General features: G+C 37.8%; 1 protein-coding gene across 3 annotated transcripts in view; it reads left to right on the top strand.

Annotated features, from left to right (window-relative positions):
* The window catches only part of zbbx (zinc finger, B-box domain containing), a 75,682-nt gene that overhangs the window by 25,216 nt on the left and 25,397 nt on the right, over window positions 1-25,069 (top strand). For 2 of the 3 annotated variants that reach the window (XM_055174361.2, XM_055174359.2), the window contains 7 exons: window positions 4,837-4,995; window positions 7,018-7,213; window positions 14,428-14,539; window positions 18,429-18,532; window positions 21,391-21,509; window positions 21,684-21,745; window positions 23,031-23,749. In XM_055174361.2, coding sequence (XP_055030336.2) covers window positions 4,837-4,995; window positions 7,018-7,213; window positions 14,428-14,539; window positions 18,429-18,532; window positions 21,391-21,509; window positions 21,684-21,745; window positions 23,031-23,749 — 1,471 coding nt within the window. The remainder of the gene's footprint in view (window positions 1-4,836; window positions 4,996-7,017; window positions 7,214-14,427; window positions 14,540-18,428; window positions 18,533-21,390; window positions 21,510-21,683; window positions 21,746-23,030; window positions 23,750-25,069) is intronic. The other variant, XM_055174360.2, reaches the window with a different exon arrangement.

The following is a 25,069-nucleotide window of genomic DNA, read 5'->3' as shown; positions in this document are numbered from 1 at the left end:
CTATCAGTCAGCACACGTGCACCACAAACCTTCTTTGTCTGTGTCACGAGAAGCTCACCCTGCCCAGCCAGCCGCATACTGAAAAACATTAAAGTAGTTACACAAATGCAAGCAAACAAGCCCAGATGGGAGAGAAACAGAAAAAGGCTCTGTTCCAAAACTTTCTGATCTGCCTGCGTAGCCGGCTGCATGCTAACTGATGGATCTTCTCCACTAACTCGACTGACAAATGAGTTTAATAGTGTTTATATAGCTCAACTAGAGATGTAACGATACCCGGTTTAATGGTTAAACGCGATAAAAATGTCCAACGGTTAGTATTACAGCGTCACTTTTTTATTACCGTTTAACTGGGTCAGTGTCATGGCTCGAAAACCCCTGTCCAGCAATAACCAATGTGAGACAAACACATTTATTTGCGTCTGCTCCCATGTGTTTGTGATGACAGACAGTGCCTCACAAAACTCACATTTAGGGAAATCTAGTTGTACTGACACATGTTTACTTGATATTTCTTCAGACAGATCCATCTTTTCTATTCATTCTCCATTAAATTATGTGATCTGACGAGTTTAAAGCTCTGTTTGTTTCTTCTGTGATTGTTGTTTAGTTTTACTCCTGAGTCTTAAAGTTCTCCTGATTTCTCACAACATACGCAGACAGATGACTTGCCTATTTTTTCTGTGTTTAAATGAAAATCTGATTTACTCACTTGTGTTTTATCTGAACTAGATGAACATTTATCTCACGGCACATCAGTGGTGGCCGGTGATTTATTTTTTTGAGGGCGCTCGATGCGAAGTTCGTCACAACATGTATGTAGCCCGTCATGTGTGTGGTTCGTAATTTCAAAATATGTGTTCTGTGCGTCGAATGATCGTGTGTGCATCACGTGTTTTGTCGGGGTAGGTGCCTGCTACAGACGCGTCTAAAGGGTTTATGATAGAAGAGACGCTCGCGTTTGTCAGATACTCACATAATCTCATGCGTAATCGAAGTTTACTGTTAAGGGAGCGTCTTGGGTGTATTTTGTGAACGTGAGCTTCTCTTTTATCATAAACGGTTTTGATGCATATGCAGCAGGCTCTTATTTTGACAAAACACGTGATGCACATGGTTCAAATGATGCAACAAACACATATTTTGAAAACACAAGCAACACACGCCACTGGCCGTGATTAATGTTAATGTTTTTTATTTGATGTTTATGCGAACAAAATTGCACTTACATGTAAAATCTATTTTTTATTTGGTTTGCATCAGTACTTTCTTTTAACATTTCTAGAAATTGTTCACAAAACCATGATAATATTGATAACCGTGGTGATTTTGGTCACTATAATCGTGATGTAAAATTTTCATACGTTTTATCTCCAAGTTTAACTGGAAGAGCTCAGTGTTCGCAGAGCAAAAGTCGTGGAGTCGATTCCCCTGGGAAAACACATGGTGATAAAATGTGTATACCTTGTAATCCACTGTAAGCTGCTTTTATCCAAAGTGACTTACTGTGCATTCAAGCAAATTAGTTTGAAGTTCGCAATAAAGACTAATGTACACCGTTTGCACAAATACTGGGTTAAATGTTGTATAAAGCATAGATGCTTTTTAGTATAAATTATATTTGCAATCTGTATTTCACTCATATTTTTTGTTTATTTTTCACTAAGCTTACTGCAGTGCATTCTGGGATTTTCTTCCCCACATCCCTGTCACCTTTTATGGCACCCAGCAGGTTTTAAATGACATAAAATGTAGTTCACAGGGCATGTTGTAGGTCATCTAAAAAAAGAAATCAGAGCGTAAACCAAAGCAATTCTGCAACTTTAAGAGAGTATGCAGCATTGGCAGATTACAACAATCATTTTTAACTCATTCACCGCCAGCCTTTTTGAGAAAAGTTGCCCACCTGCATTTTTGTGATTTTAACAAAAGTTTCACAAAATTCCTTGCAGGAAAAATTATCTTCTATAAATATATAAACATACAAATTTGTCACGGGAACAAAGAGGACCAAAGGCAAATTAGCAGGTGAGTCTTTTGCTTTAATAAACACAGTTCGAGCCGTACAGGTAGTGGCACTTGGTGAACAAGAAAATAAAACAAAACACAGTTAAAGCCACTCAGGTAATGAAACTTAGGAGGTCACAGTCCTTTAAAAGGTAAAGCAAAACTTGTCCGCGTGGCTGAGTAACCAGGGGTAGGCAGACAGACTTGGCGACACCGCGGCGTTCAAAGGCAGGCTGTGACCGGCTGCGGCAGCAGCGACGGGCTCGAGAGAGAGAGAGGAGAAATACTGGAGCGCCTGAGTTTCCAAGGCTCTATCCACACACCTCCTCAGCAGAGTAACTGTACAGAGAGCAGACTGGGTAACACACAGGAGAAACTGCTTATCACAGATATTTCACAAAGACACGACTCGACTGGACAGGACAGGAGCACGGCTCCGTATCTAACACAGAGTGAAACACAACACAACGTGACCATCATATAATAATCCAACAGAGGAAGGGAGAAAAAAGGGAACTATATATATGGAGGTAAATCACAAGATGAGGAGCAGGTGAGAAAATGAGGAACACCTGGGGGAAGCGCTAATAGGTTAACTAGCGAGTAAATGAGAAAAGGTAAAATAGAGAAAGAACCCAAAGACGTAACACAAATTATATCAAATTAAAGAACACACCCTCTGGTTTCAAACAAACAATAAACAAACAAACAAACAAAATGGGGAAAAAACGTTTCATTATATATTTACTTTTTCCACTTAATTTAACTACTGAAATATAGATATTTCTCTTCAAAAATACAACATTTTGAGAAAAAAAGCTTAAAAAATTGCGTTTTTGTAAAGGAATTTATGTTAGATATCAGACACAGAATGACTATCAAACATAAAGGCAGTTAAAATAAATCATTACATTTTTTTAACTTCCGTTTTCGATTATTTCTATTTTGCCGCCATCCAGTGGATAAAAGCGGTATTACACTTTCACTTTAAAATTCGTCCTGAAAGGCATATTTATCAGTTAAATATTAACTCGTAATTGGCGAGATAACTTGTCAATGGCGGCGAAAGAGTTAAAGGGGACACACTTACAAAGTGGCAATTTTAACATGTTATAATAAATTATATACATTATTTTTAGCTGGAACTCTGGGGACACCAACAAATTATTTGACATCTTAAAAAAGTCCTAATGAAATGTCCCCTTTAAAACACACTAGGCTCAGATGCCGCTGTACATGTCCTAATCTTATTTAATTTGCCTCCATAGAGGGATAAAGGGAACAAATAATATTATTGTCCCCAGGGTTTGTTCTTTCCCATCTTGCATTGTCTTCTCCTAAGAATCTGCTTTTGATTCAGTTTTTTATATACGTTTTTAAAATCCGGCACACTCTTAAATAGTTTTCTTTAGTTTTTATTGTCTTCAAATGTACACCTCCGATAAGCAGCGATAACAGTGAATGAATTGCACTGATGTGGAGTCTGGCTGTAGCACGTGATGAAAGTGTTTTCACAAGATTGTCTTATCTGCTGCGGTAAGAGAGAGAAGACATTGAGAGCGTCTCATGTTATTCAGCAGGCATCACCACTGTAATGGCCAATAACAATGTTATCTAAAGTACACGATGACATAGAGAGGAATTAGTCGGATGGCTACCGGTTATTGGCTAAATTATGTGATTTAATCACTCTTTTCTCTGGGGCTGTCATTTATGGCCACTTTTTTATGTAGAGCTTTCATAATGTTTGCAGTAATCAGAAAAAAATGAAGAAAATTTCCTTGCAAATGAAAATGTTATTGCTCAAATGTTGCACTTCATAGTTTATGAGACTCCACAGATTTCTTTATTATATGTCATTTAAGTATCGATTTTATCTTGGATGTTTGTCATAACATTTCTTTGGAAAAAATATCAATTGTTGCATTGAGCTATACACTAGTCAACATTTGAAGTGGATCAAAACTTTTTTTTAAAGTTCTCTTAACACCAATACCTATTCTTGTCGTCAGACAACTTTAATCAACCTTTTTTGATCTACTTCAAATGGAAGTAGTATATTTGTTTTTTAATTGGTCATTAAAAACTTTGCTGAGAAACAAACTTTAAGTTCATATTGGAATGACTAATCCAAACTTTGGTGCTTCGAAAAATTCAGCGTGAGACATCTTCTGAAACCTAGAAGAGAAACTTTACGTTTCTATAGTAAATGTTCATTTATAGCTCACATACAAACATTTTTCAAAATATCTTTTTTCATGGTCATCAGAACAAATTTTTTTATTCAATTCAATTTTATTTATATAGTGCTTTTCACAATTGTTAATTGTTTCAAAGCAGCTTTACATTATTAGATGTAGGAAAAGCATAGAAAAGCGAGCGTAGTAATAATGTAACGTATACAGTAAAGTAGTAAGTTGAGCCAAAGGTGGCGGACTCCCTAGGGGATGAAAAAAAACCTCTAGGAGAAAAACCCTCCTGGCTAGTCCAGGGGGAAAACTCCTAGGAGGGAAAAAAACCAATGAGAGATATATATATATATATATTTATATATATAAATACTATCGAGGTATGTCAACGTGTAAGCAAATTAAACTGGTTTAATTATACAGGTTTGTAAGAATGTAAGAGTGAGTAAATTATGACAGAATTTGGGTGAACATATTGTATGTGGTTATTAACAGCATGATACAGAAGATGTTAATGGAACTGAACTGGTTTGAACCCATAACAGTCCTTATTAGGAATATTTTAATTATATTGTGCGCAATTTGATTATTAACAGGATGAGCAAATAAAAATCTTTATTTTGCATGCTGGCACAACCAGGCACAGCTCCAGACCCCTGTCACCACTCGGGATGTGTTGGATCGCAACCATCAGCAGGTATCACGTGAGCAGAACGGCACTATCCCCAAATCTGCTGATGAGAGAGAAACACCAGTGACCAAGAACATACAGCCCGTGTCTGATGTCCAAACCCAACAGGTGAGTCACTGTTCAATGGGTGTACTGTAGATCAAAGTCAGGTGTAAATTATACAAAATATGTTTACAGTATAACACAAAAAATGTATTATGACCAATTCCAGTTTGCTCCCCCATACGGAGGGTTTGGACTCCATTTCTTTGAGTTTGAACATTTTTAACAAGTGCTTCTCCTTTAAACTTTCTTTGAGTGCACTGTAAAAATTATGTGTTGGATTTATTTCAAATATATATATGCACCATTTTTGCATCATGCTTTTTAACTCTTTCCCCACCAGCGTTTTTAAAAAAAATTGCCAGCGCCAGCATTTTATGATTTTCACAAAAGTTTAATGCCTTCCAGAAAATGTTCTTTTTAAATATATAAACATACAATATATCAAATGAAAGAACAGACCCTCTGCTTAAAAAAAGTTTAATCTTACCTTCATTTGTTCTCTTTTATCACCTCTCAAACATGGGTAGGTTTCTTCAAAAATACCAAATTTTAAGCAAAAAGCTGGGATATTTGCATTTTTGTGAATGATTTTTGATAGAGATCAGAATCAGAGTGATGATCAAAACATCCACGTAATTTGAACAGTTTGGCCTTTGCGGTTGCTTCTGGGTTTTATAAGTTGGTTAAGAGCGCCACCTGATGGATAATATTGGAAATACAGATTGCCGGAAAAACTCGTCATTGGCAGGGAAGCGTTTTCTCTTAATTGACGAGGCAATTAGGACAAAGGCGAGATCATAAAAAACTGACTTTTACCATGTTTAAGTGCTATAATTGGGTCCACAGTGCTTCTATTAACCTAGACAAATTTGAAAAAGATCAACCCAGTAACTTGGTAAATCATTCTCTGCAAGCATGTGAAAAAATAGGTCTCTGAAATTTGGCTATTATCTATATAGTATTTTGAGCTAAAATTTCACATACTCTGGAGACACCAAAGATTTTTTAAAATCTTAAAAAGTCTTGTGAAATGTCCCCAAAAGCTTTTTTTGTATTTACACAAATACCTTTTTTACTTAAAATATGTAGCACCAGTTCACTTAACTCGGTACTCAAATTGTTGAATGCATTTAACTTAGTGTTCAGGATACTAATGCATATTATAAGAAAGAGTACTAATAAGCAAACCACCCAGATTTTTTGTTTAATTAATGCTTACTTTTGAGTTTATCTTGTAATTTATTTATTTTTTTGTGTTGCATAAACAATGCATAGTTAAAAATGTTGTTAATATATATGTTTTAAAGTAAAAGGTACATATACACTCACCTAAAGGATTTTTAGGAACACCTGTTCAATTTCTCATTAATGCAATGTTGTAATGGTGTGTGGGATGTTTTCTTGGCACACTTTAGGCCCCTTAGTGCCAATTGGGCACCATTTAAATGCCACGGCCTACCTGAGCATTGTTTCTGACCATGTTCATCCCTTCATGACCACCATGTGCCCATCCTCTGATGGCTACTTCCAGCAGGATAATTCACAATGTCACAAAGCTCAAATCATTTTAAATTGGTTTCTTGAACATGACAATGAGTTCACTGTTCTAAAATGGCCCCCACAGTCACCAGATCTCAACCCAATAGAGCATCTTTGGGATGTGGTGGAACGGGAGATTCGTGCCCTGTATGTGCATCCCATAAATCTCCATCAACTGCAAGATGCTATCCTATTAATATGGGCCAACATTTCTAAAGAATGCTTTCAGCACCTTGTTGAATCAATGCCACATAGAATTAAGGCAGTTCTGAAGGCGAAAGAGGGTCAAACACAGTATTAGTATGGTGTCCCTAATAATCCTTTAGGTGAGTGTAATAATACATCATAGTTGTTGAAACAACAAATCACTTTTTACAGTGTAGATACAGTCCTGTTTTGAGGTTTTTAATTGGTGGAAGGAATAGTGTTGCAAATATTCATGACATACGACTTTCTGCACTGTGTGCCTGCCAAACTGTGGGATCTTGCAGCTTGGCAATTTTCATTTAGTATGTCACTCTCTTTCACTCTCTCACCCTCATACAGTTTTCTGTATCATCGCCTCAGGTGTTGTTTGTGAATGACGGAGTTGACGTTGACAATGAGGAGGGTGGTGAGGAGGACGACAGCTCTCTATTGAAAGGATACTTTGATGAAGAAGAGTCAGCCAGGTCTTTCCAGGAAGCTCTGAATGAGTGGAGAGAAAAAGGGCAGACAGGAGACACATTCAGACCCAGACCAGGTAACGCACACCTCAGCCGAGTGTGTGTGGATGTGTTACAGTGCAATATAATGGCATACTGTCAGGTGCATGTGAGCTGTCACACTTATTTTTTTGGCAAGCTGTCAGAACCCATGCATAGTCTCTCTCAAAAAGCACAAGGCATTGACTGAAATAACACATACTGAGACTCGCTGATTGGTTGCCAGGTAACTACATGCATGCATTACTAACATGCGATCAACGGTGGCTTATACGTGTATCCAGCGGCGCACAGTTTGCAGAAATGCCTGTGTGATTTGACAACATGTGACACAATGAAAATGATTCATGATTTACTGTGTCACAAGAGTTCAGTCAATGAGGGATTTTAATAAAGAATATATGGGTGCATTTGAAGGATTTGAAGGTCTGAAAGTAAGAGGATGTCACGTTTACTCACTACATGTGCCAACGCATCTGTCATATTTCAGCCCAAATTTAAATAAAAATGATATTTTATCATGCATAATGAAAATAAAGCCTCTTGGATGATATTTGTGCATTGCACCCTCCCTTATCGAAAGACCTGCTGTGTATAATAATGACACCCAAAACACTGTGCGCTGCCATAAATAGATACATTTACACATTTCACACTATTTTTTTATTGAAAGTGACTTACAGTGCATTTAAGCTATAGGTTTTATCAGTATGTGTGTTCCCAGTGAAGTTTGTGTTCCTATACCTGAACTATAGGAACACCTAAAATTGATGCATTGACCGCACCGGTCACAACAAGAGATTCATTTGTGAAATACGCCCGTACTACTGCAGCCATATCATTAATAAATCATTTATTTACTTGAAGCAGAATAATACAAGCATTCTATCCACCTTATATTCGAATGCGGAAGTAAGTGATGTGACATATTTCCCTTGTTGCGAGACGTCCGTTTCAATAGCCAGCTGGTAGAAAACAGGAGCACTCATAAAACTTGATTAAAACAGTTATGGTAAATATTTACTTCACTTTCCATGTATGAACCAGTGGCCTGATATACTGTATCATATGAAGATATGAAGAGTTTGGTTTCAAAACATGATAAATGCCATTAAAAAAAATTAGTTACAGCCAAAATCAGTATTGTATCTGGTCAGTATTAAAAAGTAAATTCTTCATTTTATTCAAAATCTGATATTCGCCGTGTTATTCTGTCATCTTTTTTTGCCTTTTTTCCAAAACGTGATAAACGCCGGTCCTTCTCTGCAGAATGCAATAAGTAAGGAATAATTGACGACGGGCCGTTGAATTATAATAAAATAATGCACACCAAAGGTTGTAATGCAGAACAATACGAAGGGGAGTGCCGTTACACCGTGGGTGTGCATTTTTTCAGAATAATTCAAAGGACCGGAGTCAATTATTTCCCTTATACCACGGTTACCAAAAACATTGCTCTGGTGTCTATTTTTAAGAAATTTGACAAATTAGGTGTGCGTTTTACAAAAAAATAATCCACCCATGGAACATTTCTCAGCCAATCAGAATAAAGTGTTCAACAGCCCTGTGGTATAAATCCGCTAAACCAATCACAGCGTACCATTCCACACATTGTAAAAAATAGCGGTGCTTTGAATACACAAAGAATCCTAGTTTTCTTCATCTACTTTGTACTTCGTGATCAACAAACAAACGAAAACAAAATAGTAATTTTAATGGCATTGGAGAAGAAACGTAAGCCATCAAAATTGAATAATTTACGTAAGAGGCACTTGGGCGAAGGAAAAATGCCGGCTGTTGACATTATGAAACTTCTGTCATGTTAACACATTGACCCCAGCAGATCTTATGAAAAATTTTCCATTATTTTACTCGAAGCCAAAGAAAATCGAGCAGGACCAAAACATTTTATAGCTGATTGCTGTCCAAAAAAGTTCAGACGACATCCCAAGGATGACAGCAGAAATGACAGTGTTCTTAATATGACAAAGTAAGTGTTTTGATTAATGCCATTAATGTTTTTTTGTTTTTACTCATTGTATACCACTAGTCAACCTAATGAATATAATATGGCAAAGATGAATGCACATTAATATATATTTATTCAATGGATTTATAGCATTTAAAAAAAAAACTTGTTATGGATTTATTGCATTTTGCGGACAAAAGTAATCAGTTTTTATAATAAATCTTTAAAATCAAATTGTGGATTTAAATTTTTTATGTTATTGTAACCTTAAGATGCCATGTGAAAGTTTGTAACAGAAAATAGTGGTTTTCATCTCGTCACTTTCTTGGTATAGAAAACATTTCATGTTGTTGCTCGGGAGTGACGGATCTTCCATGCGCAAATAAAAGCACAGAGAAATAGCAGTATCTTTACAATAAGAAAGTCAGTTGAGTGTTTGTACATGGAATAGACCAAGACTGTCCTTCTGGTGTGAGATTTTTTAAACGGCAATTTTTAATGGACTTGTTTGAGTTTTTATGGCGACACATCAAGCTTCACGCGATCCGACAGTCAGCAGCATTTTTCTCATTCAACACATTGTAAGTTATTTGAAAAACTACTATTACGTGTATTCAGTATTGTTTCCGTTTTATGAAAATATTATTATGCAGTGGATAAGACATGAGCTTTTGAATTTATTTGCTAATTTTTTTTTTTTATTAAAAGCGTAACAAAAGTAGGGCAAACACATTACAAACTATTATAGACATTAACTAATAAGCTGTTTATGTCATATATAGTATGTACTGTAATCGCTTTTTTGTAATAATATATAATAGCAGAAAATTCAGGATAATATTAGCATAATATTATTGTATTTATTGTTTACTGCCAGTGTCTATGAAAGGTTTTACTGGATGGATGTGTGAATAGATAATGGATGCATGTGCACCACATACGTGATCGGCTCTTGTGTGTGGATTACGGTCAAAACAAATGTTTTTTTTTAGAGATTTACTGGGTTTGTACCAGCTATTATGGCAACCCCTAACTGCACAAATGATGCCGGTCTTTCTGGATTTCATAATAAACATTAAAAAGCCAGTCAAAACGACACACTCGTGTCTTTCGCAATACGACTACCATTAGGTTTAGTGGCTCACCGGAAGTCTTCCACAAAGGAGCTCAAAGATGGCAGCACCTACATTTGCGTCAAAAATAAGGTGTAAAAAATACTTAAGAGTATAGCATATCATCTGATTTTTGCTACCCATTCTCACCAAGATGCGTACAAATGACACGCAGTGTGATCATCGTGCAATAGATTAGCCAAATTCCGCTTTTGCATGCATATGATACGCCAGTCCTTCCCATTCACTTATATGCGAATCGTTTCGTGTCATTTTATTTATTGTTTTCACATTTGTTTTCTTTTTTTAAACCATTTTCGCTTGGGTTTAGGGTTAGATTTCAGATTTGTTTAGGCAGGTTATTTAATATACAGTTTCTCTGTTTTTTCTATATTTAAGCCATGGTCGCTTGGAGTTGGGGTTAGAGATGGGGTTTGGGTTAGGATGTCATTTTTATATAACAAAAAGTTGTTTTAACTCTAAACCCAAGTGACAATGGTAAAAAAAACAGAAAACAAATGAGAAACCAATAAATAAAACGACACAAAACGATTCGCCATATAAGTGAATGGGAAGGACTCGCGTATCATATGCACGCAAAAGCAGAATTTGGCGTATCTATTGCACGATAATCACACTGCGTGTCATTTGTACGCTTTTTGGTGAGATTGGGTTGGATTTTTGAGTAAATGTACTTGTGTTTTATTGCTCTTTTAATGTAAAGCTGCTTTGAAACAATTAAACAGTTGTGAAAAGCGCCACTGTATATAAATAAAATTGAATTTAATTTTTTCTTTCTTTCTTTCGTTGTGTGTGTGGCCTGCAGGCGCTCCATGCATCCATAGAGCTGCACGCCTTGTCCTTTCTCTGATAATCACTGCTGTGTTATGGGGCTTTCAAATGCACTGAAGTCTTACTACTCTTTATACTCTCAATACCAAGAGAGAATACTCAAAACAAAGACACAATTATGTCAATGGGAAAGCTTGAATTCTTTTGACGGCCTGTTTCTTTTGTTGAGGTTGTGTTCGGTATGAATACCTCAATGGTCTGCTTGAAGCCAGAAGGGCAAAATCCTCTTCCAGTGTGTACTGTATTTGGTAAATATACCAACCATAGTGAGTTCACACCTAATAAAAGCCTTAAAGGGATAGTTCAGCCAAAAAAATATATTTTCCCATGGTTTACTCACCCTCAAGATCATTCTCAAAGTATATGATTATTATTATTATTTTTGCTGATAAACACAATCAGAATTATATTAGAAAATGTGCTGGCAGTTCCAAGCTTAATAATGGTAGTAAATTGTGCTTCTGATTTGAAGTAATCAACGTGGCGCCAGTGGGTTAATAAAGGCCTTCTGATGGTAATCGATGGGATTTTGTAGGAAAAATATCAATATTTAAAACTTTACAAACTATAATAACTAGCTTCCGTTAATAACTGACACATCGACTGCCCTTCATTTAACCCCCTGGAGCCGTGTGGATTACATCTGTGAAGGTTGGATGGACTTTTTGGGCGTTGAATCAGAAGCACCACCATTACTTAGCTTGGAGGAGCCACAACATTTTCTAATATACCTCTGATTGTGTTCGTCTGAAAAAAGATACATCAAAGATGGCTTGAGGGAATGTAAATCATGGGGTAATTAAAATTTTTGGCTGAACTATCCCTTTAAATTTAACCCTAAAGCTTTGAAGTATGTGTATATAGCCATTTTCACACAGAGATTACGGAAAATACATGGCAAATGCGCCCGGGATTTGTCTGGGATCATTTGATTGTTGTTTCATTCACACTGTTAATGATTTGCCGGAATCTGTGCATGCATTCACACATTTATTTTTTATTTAACCTTTATTTAACTAGGTTAAAGTTCCATTGAGATTGTAAACCTCTTTTACAAGGGAGACCTAGCCAAGACAGGCAGCAGACAGAATAAAAAAAAAACATAGTTTAACCACATCCAACATAAAACACAAAAATATTACCATATCAGTGTTAGAGATAAGTTAAGTTAAAAGCATCTACATTTTAGAGAGTCCGTTTTTATGTCATTTATTCTTGACTTAAAAGCATTCAGGGAAATTAAAGTACACATTTTAAAATCAGAATATACGAGAGCCTTTTTCCTATTTCCGATATTTTGGATAGCAATAAACACATTTTTCAAATCCTCAATGGCCTTTTCAAGAATAGCCGCACATCAATATAGGACTGTGTCATCAGAATAAATATGAACATTTGCAACAGAAACGTTTTGCCCAAGGTTATTAATATAAACTGTAAATAAAAGTGGCCCTAATACAGAGCCCTGCGGGACACCCTTGTGGATGGGTACAACATCTGAACATAGACCATCATATTTAATGCACTGTGACCTATCACTCAGGTAGTTCGAAAACCAAGCAACGGCAACCTCAGAAAGCCCTGAATTAAGCAGCCTAATTTTGAAACATCATGATCAACTTGTCAGGAACAGAGGTCGAATGAACCCAAACGCAAACGATATCGGGGAGTGAACATAGAACATTTATTACTTTAAACATGAAACAAAAAGCCCACGAGGGGGCAAAACTACATAAAACATGATATACAAAATACAGACACAACTTGATTAACAAGACTAAAACTAAACTGAAGAACAGCATGACATACAGCAACATGGCACGGATGAACACAATGAACCAGCACAAGACAAGAGACAAGAGGAGATTAAATAGGGGAACTAAACGAGGGTAACACAGGTGCAGGGGATAACTAATAATGAATAATTAACAGGGAGAACAAGGGGGCGGGGACTAGAGACGAGACACCAGAGGCACATGCCACAATAAACAAGGCATGAGCCTCCACATGAAACAAGAGACTGTCAGAACCCTGCCATCACTATAAAACATAAATATATAACAGACTGTCGTGGCAGAGTCCTGACACAACTGTGTCGAATGCTTTAGACAAATCAATAAAAAGTGATGCACAATGTTTCTTTTTATCAAGGGCCACAAAAAATTTCCTTAACCACCTTCAGTGCAGCTGTGGTGGTACTATGTCTTTTCCTGAAGCCTGATTGATAAGTTGATAAGATAGCAACTTAGAAACTTCTTAAGTTGATAACTCACAAGGTTTTCAAGAACTTTAGCTAGTACTGATAAGTTAGAGATTGATATATAATTATTTAAAATTGCTGGATCACCCCTTTTTTAATACAGGGAGCACACAGGCAGTGTTCCATATTTTTGTGATTTCCTTGTTTTCCACCATAAGATTAAAAAGATATGTAAGGGGTTCTGCTACAAAGTCAGCCACCAATTTCAAAAAGTAAGAATCCATAAGATCTGGTCCTGGGGGCTTTCTCGAATCTAAGGTTTTTAGGGCTTCTAAAACCGAGAAAGGTACAAAGTTAAAAAACTGACCAACAAGAACTGGAATGTCAGAGCAGGATGTCACAGGCACAGAGCCGACAGCATCAAACAGGGAGCCAGAGGAAATAAAGTGCTCATTAAAACAGTTAAGCATCCCCGTTTTATCATAGACAGGTATCAAATCCTTCATACAGTACCGTAAAAAAACATGTAAAGACTAGTATTTAAAGTCCTGTACTTGGTAGTTTTTTTCCACATTGTCTGAAGTTTGCTTAATATTCGTGATCTCTTTCTCGAGAAACAATTCATTTTTGTTTATGACAAGATAAGGAGAGCGTGATGTGCTGTTCTGTCATGCTGGTGATCTCAGCTTTAGCGCGGATAGTGACGAGCTCCCTGATCTCCGCTTCATTCCAGTTTGCCGACATTTCTCGTTGTGAATGTTGATTTGCGTTTAAATCCCTGTGTCAAAGAGCTGAACCATAACTTCTGGTTGCGATGACACGTGCCTCCTCACTACTGCACGGCCATTACGGCATTGTTTCTGCCTTTTGTTCACACCGAATGATTTTCGTAAATGTTATGACAATGTTACTAGGTCCTCTTTATGGGAGCGATCCCAGAACATTTATGGGACGTGTTTGCGTTCGCACAGAAGCCTCTCTGACAACTTTACAGAGATTGTCTGGGACCAAAGTGCTGTGTGAATGGGGTTTATGTTGAACCAAAGTGATTGTTTGGTAATAAACCTGTTTGCTTTACTACACATACCTGATTGATCTCTCATTCTGTCTCACTTTTAGTGTCTGCAATGGAAACACAGACAGAAAAGAGACTTCAGCAGTTTATCCATCTGGACTTCAAAGAGGACACTCTAAGCTACATGGAGAAGCTCCTTCTAAAAAAATCCCGCAGGTTAACTTTACACTTAATTGCCAAAAAGAACTCACATTGAATACGAGTATTTCAAGGCTCATTTACTTCCTCAGGCCCTAATTAAGGTCCATTTAAGATCAATTAATGACTTATGGTTGCTAATGACAAAAGCCTCACCTTTCAGCTGCATCACAGTAGATTAGACCGAATTTATCCAGCTAATCTGCTCCAGAGCCATTTCAGGGATTCGTGTTTCGCTTTGAGTAACGGTACGTAAACACACTGGCTTGGTTGCAAATTCATGCATCATTTTAAGACATCATAGACATTATCGCTGCCTTTTAAGATTTCTTCTTTTGGCGAAAATTGATTCATGCTGATTTTGATTCATTGGATAGGCAATCCCACAATGAGCCTAGAAAAATACCAATAGCAGGAAAAGTGACAACAGAGAAGTTTGATGTCATTAAAAATAGATCATTTCACATTTTAAAATTTGAATGCATCTTTATGAGGTTGAATTTTTGTCCTGATCTGCTTGCTGAATAGCATGCTGAGAATTGTGAGGCACATTGCTCCTTTTAAAGACGTCCATTCAATGCACATATATATATATATACAGAATTGCATTTAGTAAAATGGATGTCCCATCTGAATGGCCCCTTAAAAGGAAGCTGTCCATGTAGCAAGGCAGCTCAGTCTTGTAGGTTTTACAATACAGTCGTTGACACAGTTAATCCATCCCAAAAAATTCAATTTCTTACCTAAAAATAATAAAAAGCTTTGACAAAACTACACAAACGCAATTGTTGTACACCCTTTGAAGTGTGCCTTAAGCTTCATGAGTGGTTTGGTATCTATGGCAGTGATGGTTTTTAGGTCGGCCATTCAGGAATGGATCCACCGAATTGCCTTCTTTTGAGCCGGATGTGTGAACAGGAAACAGGATTTTGGAGCTTGTGTGTGTTTTGGGTTATTTGGAAGGAGGGCAGACGCGTGCCCCCGGTTTCAGCTCGTATTCTAAAGGAACGGAGTGTGTGATAGGGGTGACTAATCCCTTCAAACACACACAATGTGGAAAGCAGGTTTTCCTGCTGAGGCAGTAAGGGTTGGCACCAGAGAGAGAAAGAGAGGGTTTGTTTTTGTGTAGACGGTGCAGAGGGTTTGAGAGCTTTTCTGTTAATACGCCTGTATGGTAAATTAGCAGTAAAGAGAGGAAATGGGTTTAGAGGACTAAACCAGCGGGTCAGGGGAATCTGGATGAGCTGGGATTTTCTTTTTCAAACACAAAGTCTGGGTCATTCATTCCACTCAGCCGCTTTTGTTTTCTGTTGCTTTCTCTCTGTGTATTGACAGATGGTTTATAAGCTATACATCAAAAGTCACATCATTTAAATTATTCATAAAAGTCATATTATTTCATAATATGATGTATAGAGTTAAAATAATATTGTATAAAATAATGTAGGGATGGTATATGATGGTTCACTAAAGCAGTGACAAACAAGAGGATGCGCAAGGTAATAAGTAAATAACTGTAACTGTGGTTAAATCATGGTAACTTACAGTTCTGATGCAACACATAGAAAACAGACAGACATTTTAATAATCATCTTATTTTTTACTTTAAGAAAATCATTGGTCTTTTCAGATCTACAAAACCTAAATGTGACCACCCTGAACTAGAGGTCTTCTTGGATCCAAAGAAATGTACTTTTTATCCATACCCGACGTGCATAAATCATTTAAATAAAGACCAGCCCCAAGCCAAACCCAAGAAAATTAGACCCGAGTCCGACCCAGACCAGTGCCATCGACTGGACTCGAATGTAAACGGCACTGACGTGTGTGCAGTCTGCATCCCTGCATAAATCTGTCAGACAGAAAGAAATACTGTTGGCCTTGCATCCAATTTGCCCCAATTTTCTTGGTTTTCTGACGACTTCACCAAGATAATCGCTAAAATGTACATTCAAAATTGATTGACAGGTCTATCTCAACAAAAATTAACCTACCACCAGCCATACGGTGTTGCAAGCGCTTTTAACAAAGGGGTTGGGGGGTTGGACCAGTCCCGGCGCCATGGGCGAGTCTGCGGTCTCCCTTCACTGTTCAGCTCCATGTCACACCAACCAACAGTCCTTGCTTGTTTGCACTTTTTTAAGTTATTGTTTTGTATATACAACTCCTTAATAAAAATAAAAATGTGTTTGGTCTGATATTTTAGATGTATTTGATTGGTTTGTCAAAAGTGTGCATGGAAATGTTTGGTTGTTTGCTAAGCAAAGCGCCACCGCTTAACGCTAAGACACGGTTGAGTGCTGCAGCGAGACGGACACGTTATGGTTCTGCTGTGATCTTTAAACTATTTTCGCTGCTGAAACATCAAAAACAGTCAACATTGCGTCTAAAATGTAAGTGACTAAATATTAATTACTTGTTTAGTGAACTGTGATATGAAATCTGTAAATTTTTAACCATGATGTGATGCTGCTTAACTGTATCATGTTATTAAAAACTCCACATTTTTACCACAGTATGTTTAACCCACTTTCTTAACACACTGTTAACTCACTTCGTGTTTGCTGTGTAACTTGTTTAACTTGTTTAACACTAACGTGTGTTTTTAGACTGCTTCAGTAGGCTAGGTTCAATCTTTACGACTCCTCCGTTGTATTGCATATGTCAGTTCTTCGTAGTTTTTGTCCATTTAATTAATAATTAATGATATTATGCATTGCAGTGAGGTTGATCTCATTTATGCCCCCCTTGAAAAATGAAATGCCCGTCCGTGAATTTGTGTCTGGCGCCCGTGTCTGGGTTGGATACACGTGAGATAGTTCGGGTCTTTTCAAGTTCGTTTGGCAAAAACACATTCATTTTAAACTACCTGAGTCCCGATGCTGCTATTATTATTCCCGACCCGCTCAGGTCCCGGGTTGGACCTCGGTTTTCGGATCTAAGTGCACCTGTGAAGACCTCTACCCTGAACCACAAAACCAGTCAAAAGTGGCACGGTTATATTTGAAGCAATAGCCAACAATTCATTGTATCGGTCAAAATCCTGTAATATTTTGTACTTTTCCTACTGTAAATATATGATAAATGTATTCATCATCAGTATTATGCATTGCTATTGACTTCATTTGGACAACTTTACAGGTGATTTTCTCAATATTGCAACCTCAGATTCCAGATTATTTAAATAGTTGGATGTTTACCAAATATTGTCCTATCCTAATGCTGCGTTCAGACCAGCCACGGTAGCGTCAACCGCTAGTGATTTCAATTTTATGTCAATGTAAAGACGCATTGAGGTGGGTCTGAAGGGCTCGCGATGCAAATGAGGCGTTTAGCGCGGTAGAGGCGATTCCGCCTCATTAGCGCGTCTAGTTAGCACGAATGCAGCAAATTGAGCATTGCCGCGGCAAACGTGCAAGTTGAAAAATGTGAACATTGGCGGAAAAACGCGCCGCGGTAACCAATCAGGAGCTTACTCTAGTAGTGACGTGATTACAGGAAGCGAGCAGAGTCACAGATACCCCTCCCATGATGCGAATGTTCGTGTAAATGTCTTGATGACTAGAATTTCATGTGTAAATCTCAATTTAAAAAAAATACCCTTGTGACTGGTTTTGTGGTCAAGGGTCACAAATCTGAGTGATATCTTTCATTGCTTTCAGTATTGTAAAACTGTGGCAACAGCAATATAGGGTGGGAGTGAAATATGTGGCATTTTTATTTAGTTTTTTTCACATATTATCACAATTATGACTAAATAATAATCACTAAATAATACCAAAAAATGTATTAAGAAAGTAAATAATGATTTATTTTTCATGTTGTTCATTAAAGGGGACCTTGATATAAAAAAGCTTGACTTTCTGTGTGTGATTTACTGCAAACAGCATTTTTTTCTGTCCCTCAGGGGCCAAATTGAAGAATTTCGGCAGCAGCTTGATGGCCAGCATCATCCAGACCTGACAGCACCTCCACCTGCCGAGACGGATGAACTCAGTCAAAAACTGACAGGTGTGTCCCTTTTCATCACACACACTTACAGACTTCGGTTCTTCTTTGCTCTCTGAACGTAAACTAATGATAAACATTTACATCTCAGGTTAATGTCAAAATTAAATTGTTGAACTTTGTTTGCTTTTAAAAGGGATAGTTTACCCCCCCAAAAAAGAAAATTCTGTCATCATTTGCTCACATTGTTAACCAAACCGATTAGAAGCCCCATAGGCTTTCATAGTATTCTTTATTCTTACCATAAAAGTCAATAGGGCTTCTAATCAGATTGGTTACAAGCATTCCTCATAATATAAATTTGTAGAGGTGTGTTACAAATAAACAATGAGAGAATTTTTATTTTTGGCTAATCTATTCCCTGAGTAGACTTTAATTTTATATATGATTATTCTCTTAACACTTGATCATTTGAAAACATTAAGAAGTTCATTCCAGCATACTGTATACAGTACATGGGTCTACCGATTTCACACATTATTGCTTTAAATGTCTTAAAACAACTTTTGAGAAAAGAAGACAAAAATAACAGTGATGATTAGCCTTTACATAATCTTAAACTTTTCTTAAACTTTTGACTTGTTGTAAGCCAGCAGGTGACATTCACAAAGTCCCACACATGTGCAGCCTCTCAAAAAAGTTTTGAGAAATTAGCTTTTGTGAGTGAGAGCTTCTCTTCTCCCAGAGCTCTGATCCATCACTACGTTTCTGAAGGGTAATCACAGAGCTCTTATTATGCTGGGGGGGATCGTCTGACAGAACATTCTCAAAGCTGATTGAGAGAAGCTTCCAGTGAGCCGACGGGCAGGGCGCTTGATCACAGCTGTCAAAGAACTGACCACCTTCACCCTCTCCAAAACAGTCCCATGATGAGGGCCGTCTCTCTTCATCTGTGCCAGCCTGTGCCACTCTTTACAGAAGCCCACCTTCATGATCCTCACATCCAGAGCGCTTTCACTCTCATGTGCTTCTGGTGGATTTTGATTACCTTTAGTCGACAAGCTTGTGGAGGGTTGTCATCTTAAAAACAATAGGAAATGCAAAGCATTTGGTAGATGCTTTTATCCAAAGTTGTCTATCAAAAATGCGCTTACATGCAAATCAATAAACCAGCTATGCAGAAAACTGTGTATTTGGAGATTTGTCAGGATTCTTGCAGGGAGTAACGTCACCACCTACACTGTAGCCATTCAAAAAACTGGCTGCCGTACAAAACTCATAATTGGCAGGGAAGCATTTTCTCTTAATTGATGAGTTAACTCGAAAGAGTTAAGCATGTTGTTACATTGGGTGAACGCAGGCAAAGGCAGTGGATCCACTCTCAGTAAACATTTATTTAATAAACAAAAGGCAGGCAAAACAGAAACAAGATAATCCAAAGACAACAAGAACAGAAACCAAACCATAACATTAACACACATCGACTGACAAAGGACAAAAGAAACACTAAGGCTATATATCCAAAAACCAAAAAATCTTTGACTAATTTTGACTAATTAAAAACATGTAAAAACATGTTTTCTATACCAAGAAAGTCACAAGATAAAAATTACAAACGTTCACATAGCATCTTTATAAAAACATTACAATTTTAAAATCCATAATTTTATTTTCAAAGATTTATTATAAAAACAGATGACATGACAAGTTAATCATCGTATCTTCCTGTCGACCCTAATGGCTATGGGTGTCTCTGACACAGCGCTTCTATGGTTCAAGTCGTACCTCTCAGGTAGGTCATTTCGGGTATCCTGGAGAGGTGACGTCTCCGAACCCCAACGTCTCGATACCGGGGTGCCTCAAGGCTCTGTGCTTGGACCACTGCTCTTTTCGATATACATGACATCCTGGGCTCTGTCATTCAAAAACATACCACTGCTATGTGGACAACACTCAACTCCACTTGTCGTTCTACCCTGATGATCCCACGGTTTCTGCCTGCATCTCGGCATGCCTGAGGGACATCTCACTCTGGATGAAGGATCACCATCTCCAGCTTTTGGGAAGACAGAACTGCTTGTCATATCATCTGAACCAAAGATACAGCACAATCTTTCCATTCAGCTAGGTTCTTCAACCATCACGCCTTCCAGGACGGCCAAAAACCTGGGAGTGGTCATTGATGATCAGCTTAGCTTCACGGAGCATGTTGCCAGCACTGCTCGTTCTTGTAGATTCATCCTCTACAATATTAGGAAAATTAGACCGTTCCAAAATGAGCATGCTACGCAGGTCCTAGTCCAAGCTCTTGTCCTGTCCAGGCTGGACTACTGAAATGCACTACTGGCTGGACTTTCAACCTGCACAACCAAACCCCTACAGATGATTCAGAACTCAGCGACAAGAGTGGTCTTTAATGAGCCAAAGAGGTTGCACGTCACTCCTCTCTTTGTCAAGTTACACTGGCTTCCAATAGCAGCTCACATCAAATTTAAAGCTCTGATCCTGGCCTTTTAAACCACTACTGGGTCAGCACCCCCTTACCTTCACTTACTTATACAGCCTTATGTACCCTCTCGATCCCTGCACTCGGCCACCGAGCGATGGCTTGTGGTGCCATCGCAAAAAGGGAAAAAACATTAGCACTTACCTTCTCAGAACGCAGACATTTTTTATAATCCAATCAATTTCTCGAAATATGCTGCTTTACTCTGAAATTACAGATTACATTGGCTGGCGAATCTTCATGTGTTTTTAGTTAAAGATCTGTCACTTTGTATTATGACTAAAGTGGCACATTCAAAACAGTTTGGCATTACTGATGGTTGAGCTGGTTATGTTTTAGTGTTTAAATGTAAATATAAATCTATTTTACTGCCTCTCAGATCATTTGCTCATTCATCGGTCTCTCTGATTTGCAGAGGAGCAGATGGAGCTACGTAAGTACTTTGCTTCTCTCTTCAAAATCACACCCGCAGAGGATGCTGGGAAAATAAACTGCCCTGCAGAATCCTGTTTGAGCATCGTAGAGTTAGATGAGGTAATTGTGAAGTTCCTGCGATGTACTGCTTGTCTGTAGCCAAAAATAAACAATTCTGGTGTTTGTTTTTTTTACAGATGTAGCATCCTCCATTTCTCCTGTGTAAACTGTTATTGTTTGTTTGTTTGTTCTTTAGAGCTAAGTTTGTGTTTAATGTCACTTTAATTTTTCCAGATGGATACGGATGCTATGACGTACAGATCCTTGGGAGTCGAGGAGAAAACTGAAAGCAAAATGTAAGAAATACAAGATCAAGGCGCGAGACTTTTAAAAAGGAAGCTAAAGAAAGGTTGTCACCATGAAATGAGACCTCACGTATTATTAAACTGGATGTTTTTTCCCAAGCTGACATAACTACAGTTTTATGCTGACATTAACACTTGTATAAGTCACCATTTTTTTTTGCACAAATTTTAAAGCAATAGTTTAACAAAATATGAAACTTCTCTCATGATGTACTTTAGGGGAGAGCGGGGCACAAAGTAACACTTTTTGGCTTTGGCTCTATCATTCAAATAATATTTCAGTTTTTACATTTTTTACACCATCAACACACATCTCTGCTACAAATGAACACTTAAAGTTTGTTTGTGGGACCTGCTGTTATCATGCAATTACACCGAAAGTGACAGGAGTGCAAACGGTACCCCATAGGTGGGGTTCATTGTGACAAACAAAAGGTTTGTTGTAACACCTGCTAGAAAATTCAGTTTAAACACAAATAATTCAATCAAATTCTGTCTATATAAAGGAGGATATGGTTTATGTATCTGCCTATAATAGATAGATATCCACACATTCATCCATCCATCATCCTTCATCTAACCATCCTTGTATTATGCAGGAATGCATAGAAATGTGTGATTTTTTTTTGAAAGCATAATTAAGACAAAAAAATCATAAATGTAAGTTATTTTCCCTGATGTTGTATTAACAGTTATCATTTTGATGAATAGTATTTATATTGTTTTCATTTTATTATCATTGTATACTTGAGGCTTCATTGTAATGCTGCGTTCACACCAGCCACGGTAGAGGCGTCAAGCGCGAGTGATTTCAATGTTAAGTCAATGTGAAGACGCGAATCAGTGTGAAGTCTGGAGGTCTCGGGGTGCAAATAAGGCGTTTAGTGCGGCGCGGTAGATGGCGCGAATTAAGCGTTGCCACGGGAAACGCACGAGTTAAGAAATTTGAACTTTGGTGGAAAAACACGCCACTTTAACCAATCAGGAGCTTGCTCTAGTAGTGACGTGATTACAGGAAGCGAGCGGAGTCGCAGAAGCTCCTCCCATGACACGAATTTTTGTGTGAATGTCTAGATGACTATAATTTCACGCGCGGCATTCACGCGCGAATGAAGCGAGTACACTCAAAATGTTCAAGCGACGCGGTAGACGCGAATTTGACACCTCAAACGGGGCTGGTGTGAACCCACAATAACACTGTGTGACAACAAACCCGTATTCAACATTTTGTTGTATTTTTAAAAGCAAAATTAAGACTCCGCATTTTTTCCAAAAGGTTTGCATCCATTAATTACCAAAATAAAGTAGTAGAATTTGGATGCTCGATCACCACTTCCACACCATCCCAGATGACCAAAGCTACGAAGCTCAACTCTTCCCTTCAGCTCTGGCCGCCAACACAAGAGACTGACCGATTTCCATCATCTTTGCCAAAATCAGAAAGCTCTCATTTACTCCAGGAATCAAGTTCTGAATCATTCCCAAATGTTCCAAGGGAAGACCGAAAAGTTGAATGTTCCTCTCAAGTAATTCTGTCCACCAAACTCAGTGACTCCCCAGAACCAGAATCATGGACGAGATCTTCTACAGCACAACTGAACAAGTCTTCAGATCTTGTGCCATCATCATCTTCTTTGTCCCTGAGAAGAAAATTGAATCCAACCAATTCAGACCATGATGTCAATCCCTCTCCTGGCAGCCTACCATCTACTCGAAAGCATTCGCCTTTGCTTCTCGCTAAAAGTCCAAAACCTCCAGATGCTCCATTCTCAACATCCAGATTGGCTTCCTTCTCCGTGAACCGTAGACTTGAACATTCAACATCACAATCTAATCAATCATCAGAATGTGTCACTGCATTATTAAAAACAGCATCACCTGACTCCATCAAGAGTCACACTGATGGGAACACTTCACCCCCATCTTCCAAATGGTTAAAGAGTGCACGGAAGTCACCTAAAACTACAACACTTTCCTTACACCTCGACATTTCAGGTCAGTAGGATTTTAACTGGTTAATGGAGTTAAAAATTATAGCAAGTTTGTTTTTCTTACTTTACATGCTCGAGCCAACATTGGTCAGTGAAGTAAACAATGAAATATTGTTTCTTGTAAAGCTGTTTCTGTAGCTTAGTAGGTAGACCATCAAGTTAGCAGCCTAAAAGTTGTGGGTTTGATTCCCAGAGAGCACACACATATTGATAAAAATGAAACTTTGGAAACCAAATGCATAAAAAGTAAATGTAAAGTGTGAATTATATCAAGCCTGGCGTTGCAGTACCATCATTTGACCATGCTCTTGCAGTGTTTCCCACAAGATTTACAATAATTTCACATTATATTTCATAAATCCAACCACCCCAAACTCTCTTTGCCATGAACAAAGCAGACACTGTTTTTGCACTGATATATGAAGCAATTCTTGTGAAGATGACCCCTTTAAAAGGATTTATTAACATTGTGAAAGGTGTAGAAAGAGTCAAACTCTATTGAATACAATAGGCAATGCAGGTCTTGAGATTATAGATGTGACTGGTGTTATAATGGTTTATGCAAATTTCTTTACTTTCTATTAGATAGATAGAGCAGAAGCAGTAAAAGTGCCTTTCTCTTTCCATTCCTCTCTTGCCGATTAAACAAGCTTAATCCACTCATTTTTTTCAGATATTTTGCTGGCCCGGTGACCGGTGACTTTACATTACAGATTTGCGTTTTTCTTGAGTCAGATTACATAATAAGGCTTGTTTGCCCATTCAGTGCAATGGGCTTGACATTAGGATCACTCCTTTGCTATCATCTCTGCTTTCTGAGCAAACATTTTAGATATAAAAAGATGGTTCGTTAATAATAATATTATTTAAAATAGTGCAGCGTGGTCTTGATTTTTAAAACAAGTGCCAGTTATTATCGCCACAGAAACTGGAGGTGCGCTTGACGCTGCACATGCGCTTTCCGATCGATCCGTTTTACACACAATAGGTACGTCTACATGCAACCAAATAATCAATTTGTAATCGTATTGATGGCTTAACATTGTGCACATGCGCAGAACATCACGTGTTTTGTCAAAATAAGTGACTGCTGCACATGCGTCAAAAAATAACTAACTTAACAGTAAACTCTTATTTTGACAAATTACAAACCACACACATGAAGGGCTAAATACATGTGGTGACAAACTCCGCATTGTGCGCCCTCGAAAAAAGAAGTCACCGACTGCTACTAGTAATAGGGTCACGCGTTGTACGTTATACAGCGTTCATGTTTACTTTCATAACATTATGCTACATAAAGCAATAAAATAGCGTTGTGATT

This window comes from Misgurnus anguillicaudatus, chromosome 15 (genome assembly GCF_027580225.2).
Source record: "Misgurnus anguillicaudatus chromosome 15, ASM2758022v2, whole genome shotgun sequence".
Taxonomy (NCBI): domain Eukaryota; kingdom Metazoa; phylum Chordata; class Actinopteri; order Cypriniformes; family Cobitidae; genus Misgurnus; species Misgurnus anguillicaudatus.
Note: the sequence above shows the minus strand (reverse complement) of the source record. Positions and strands in the feature narration are given on the sequence as shown.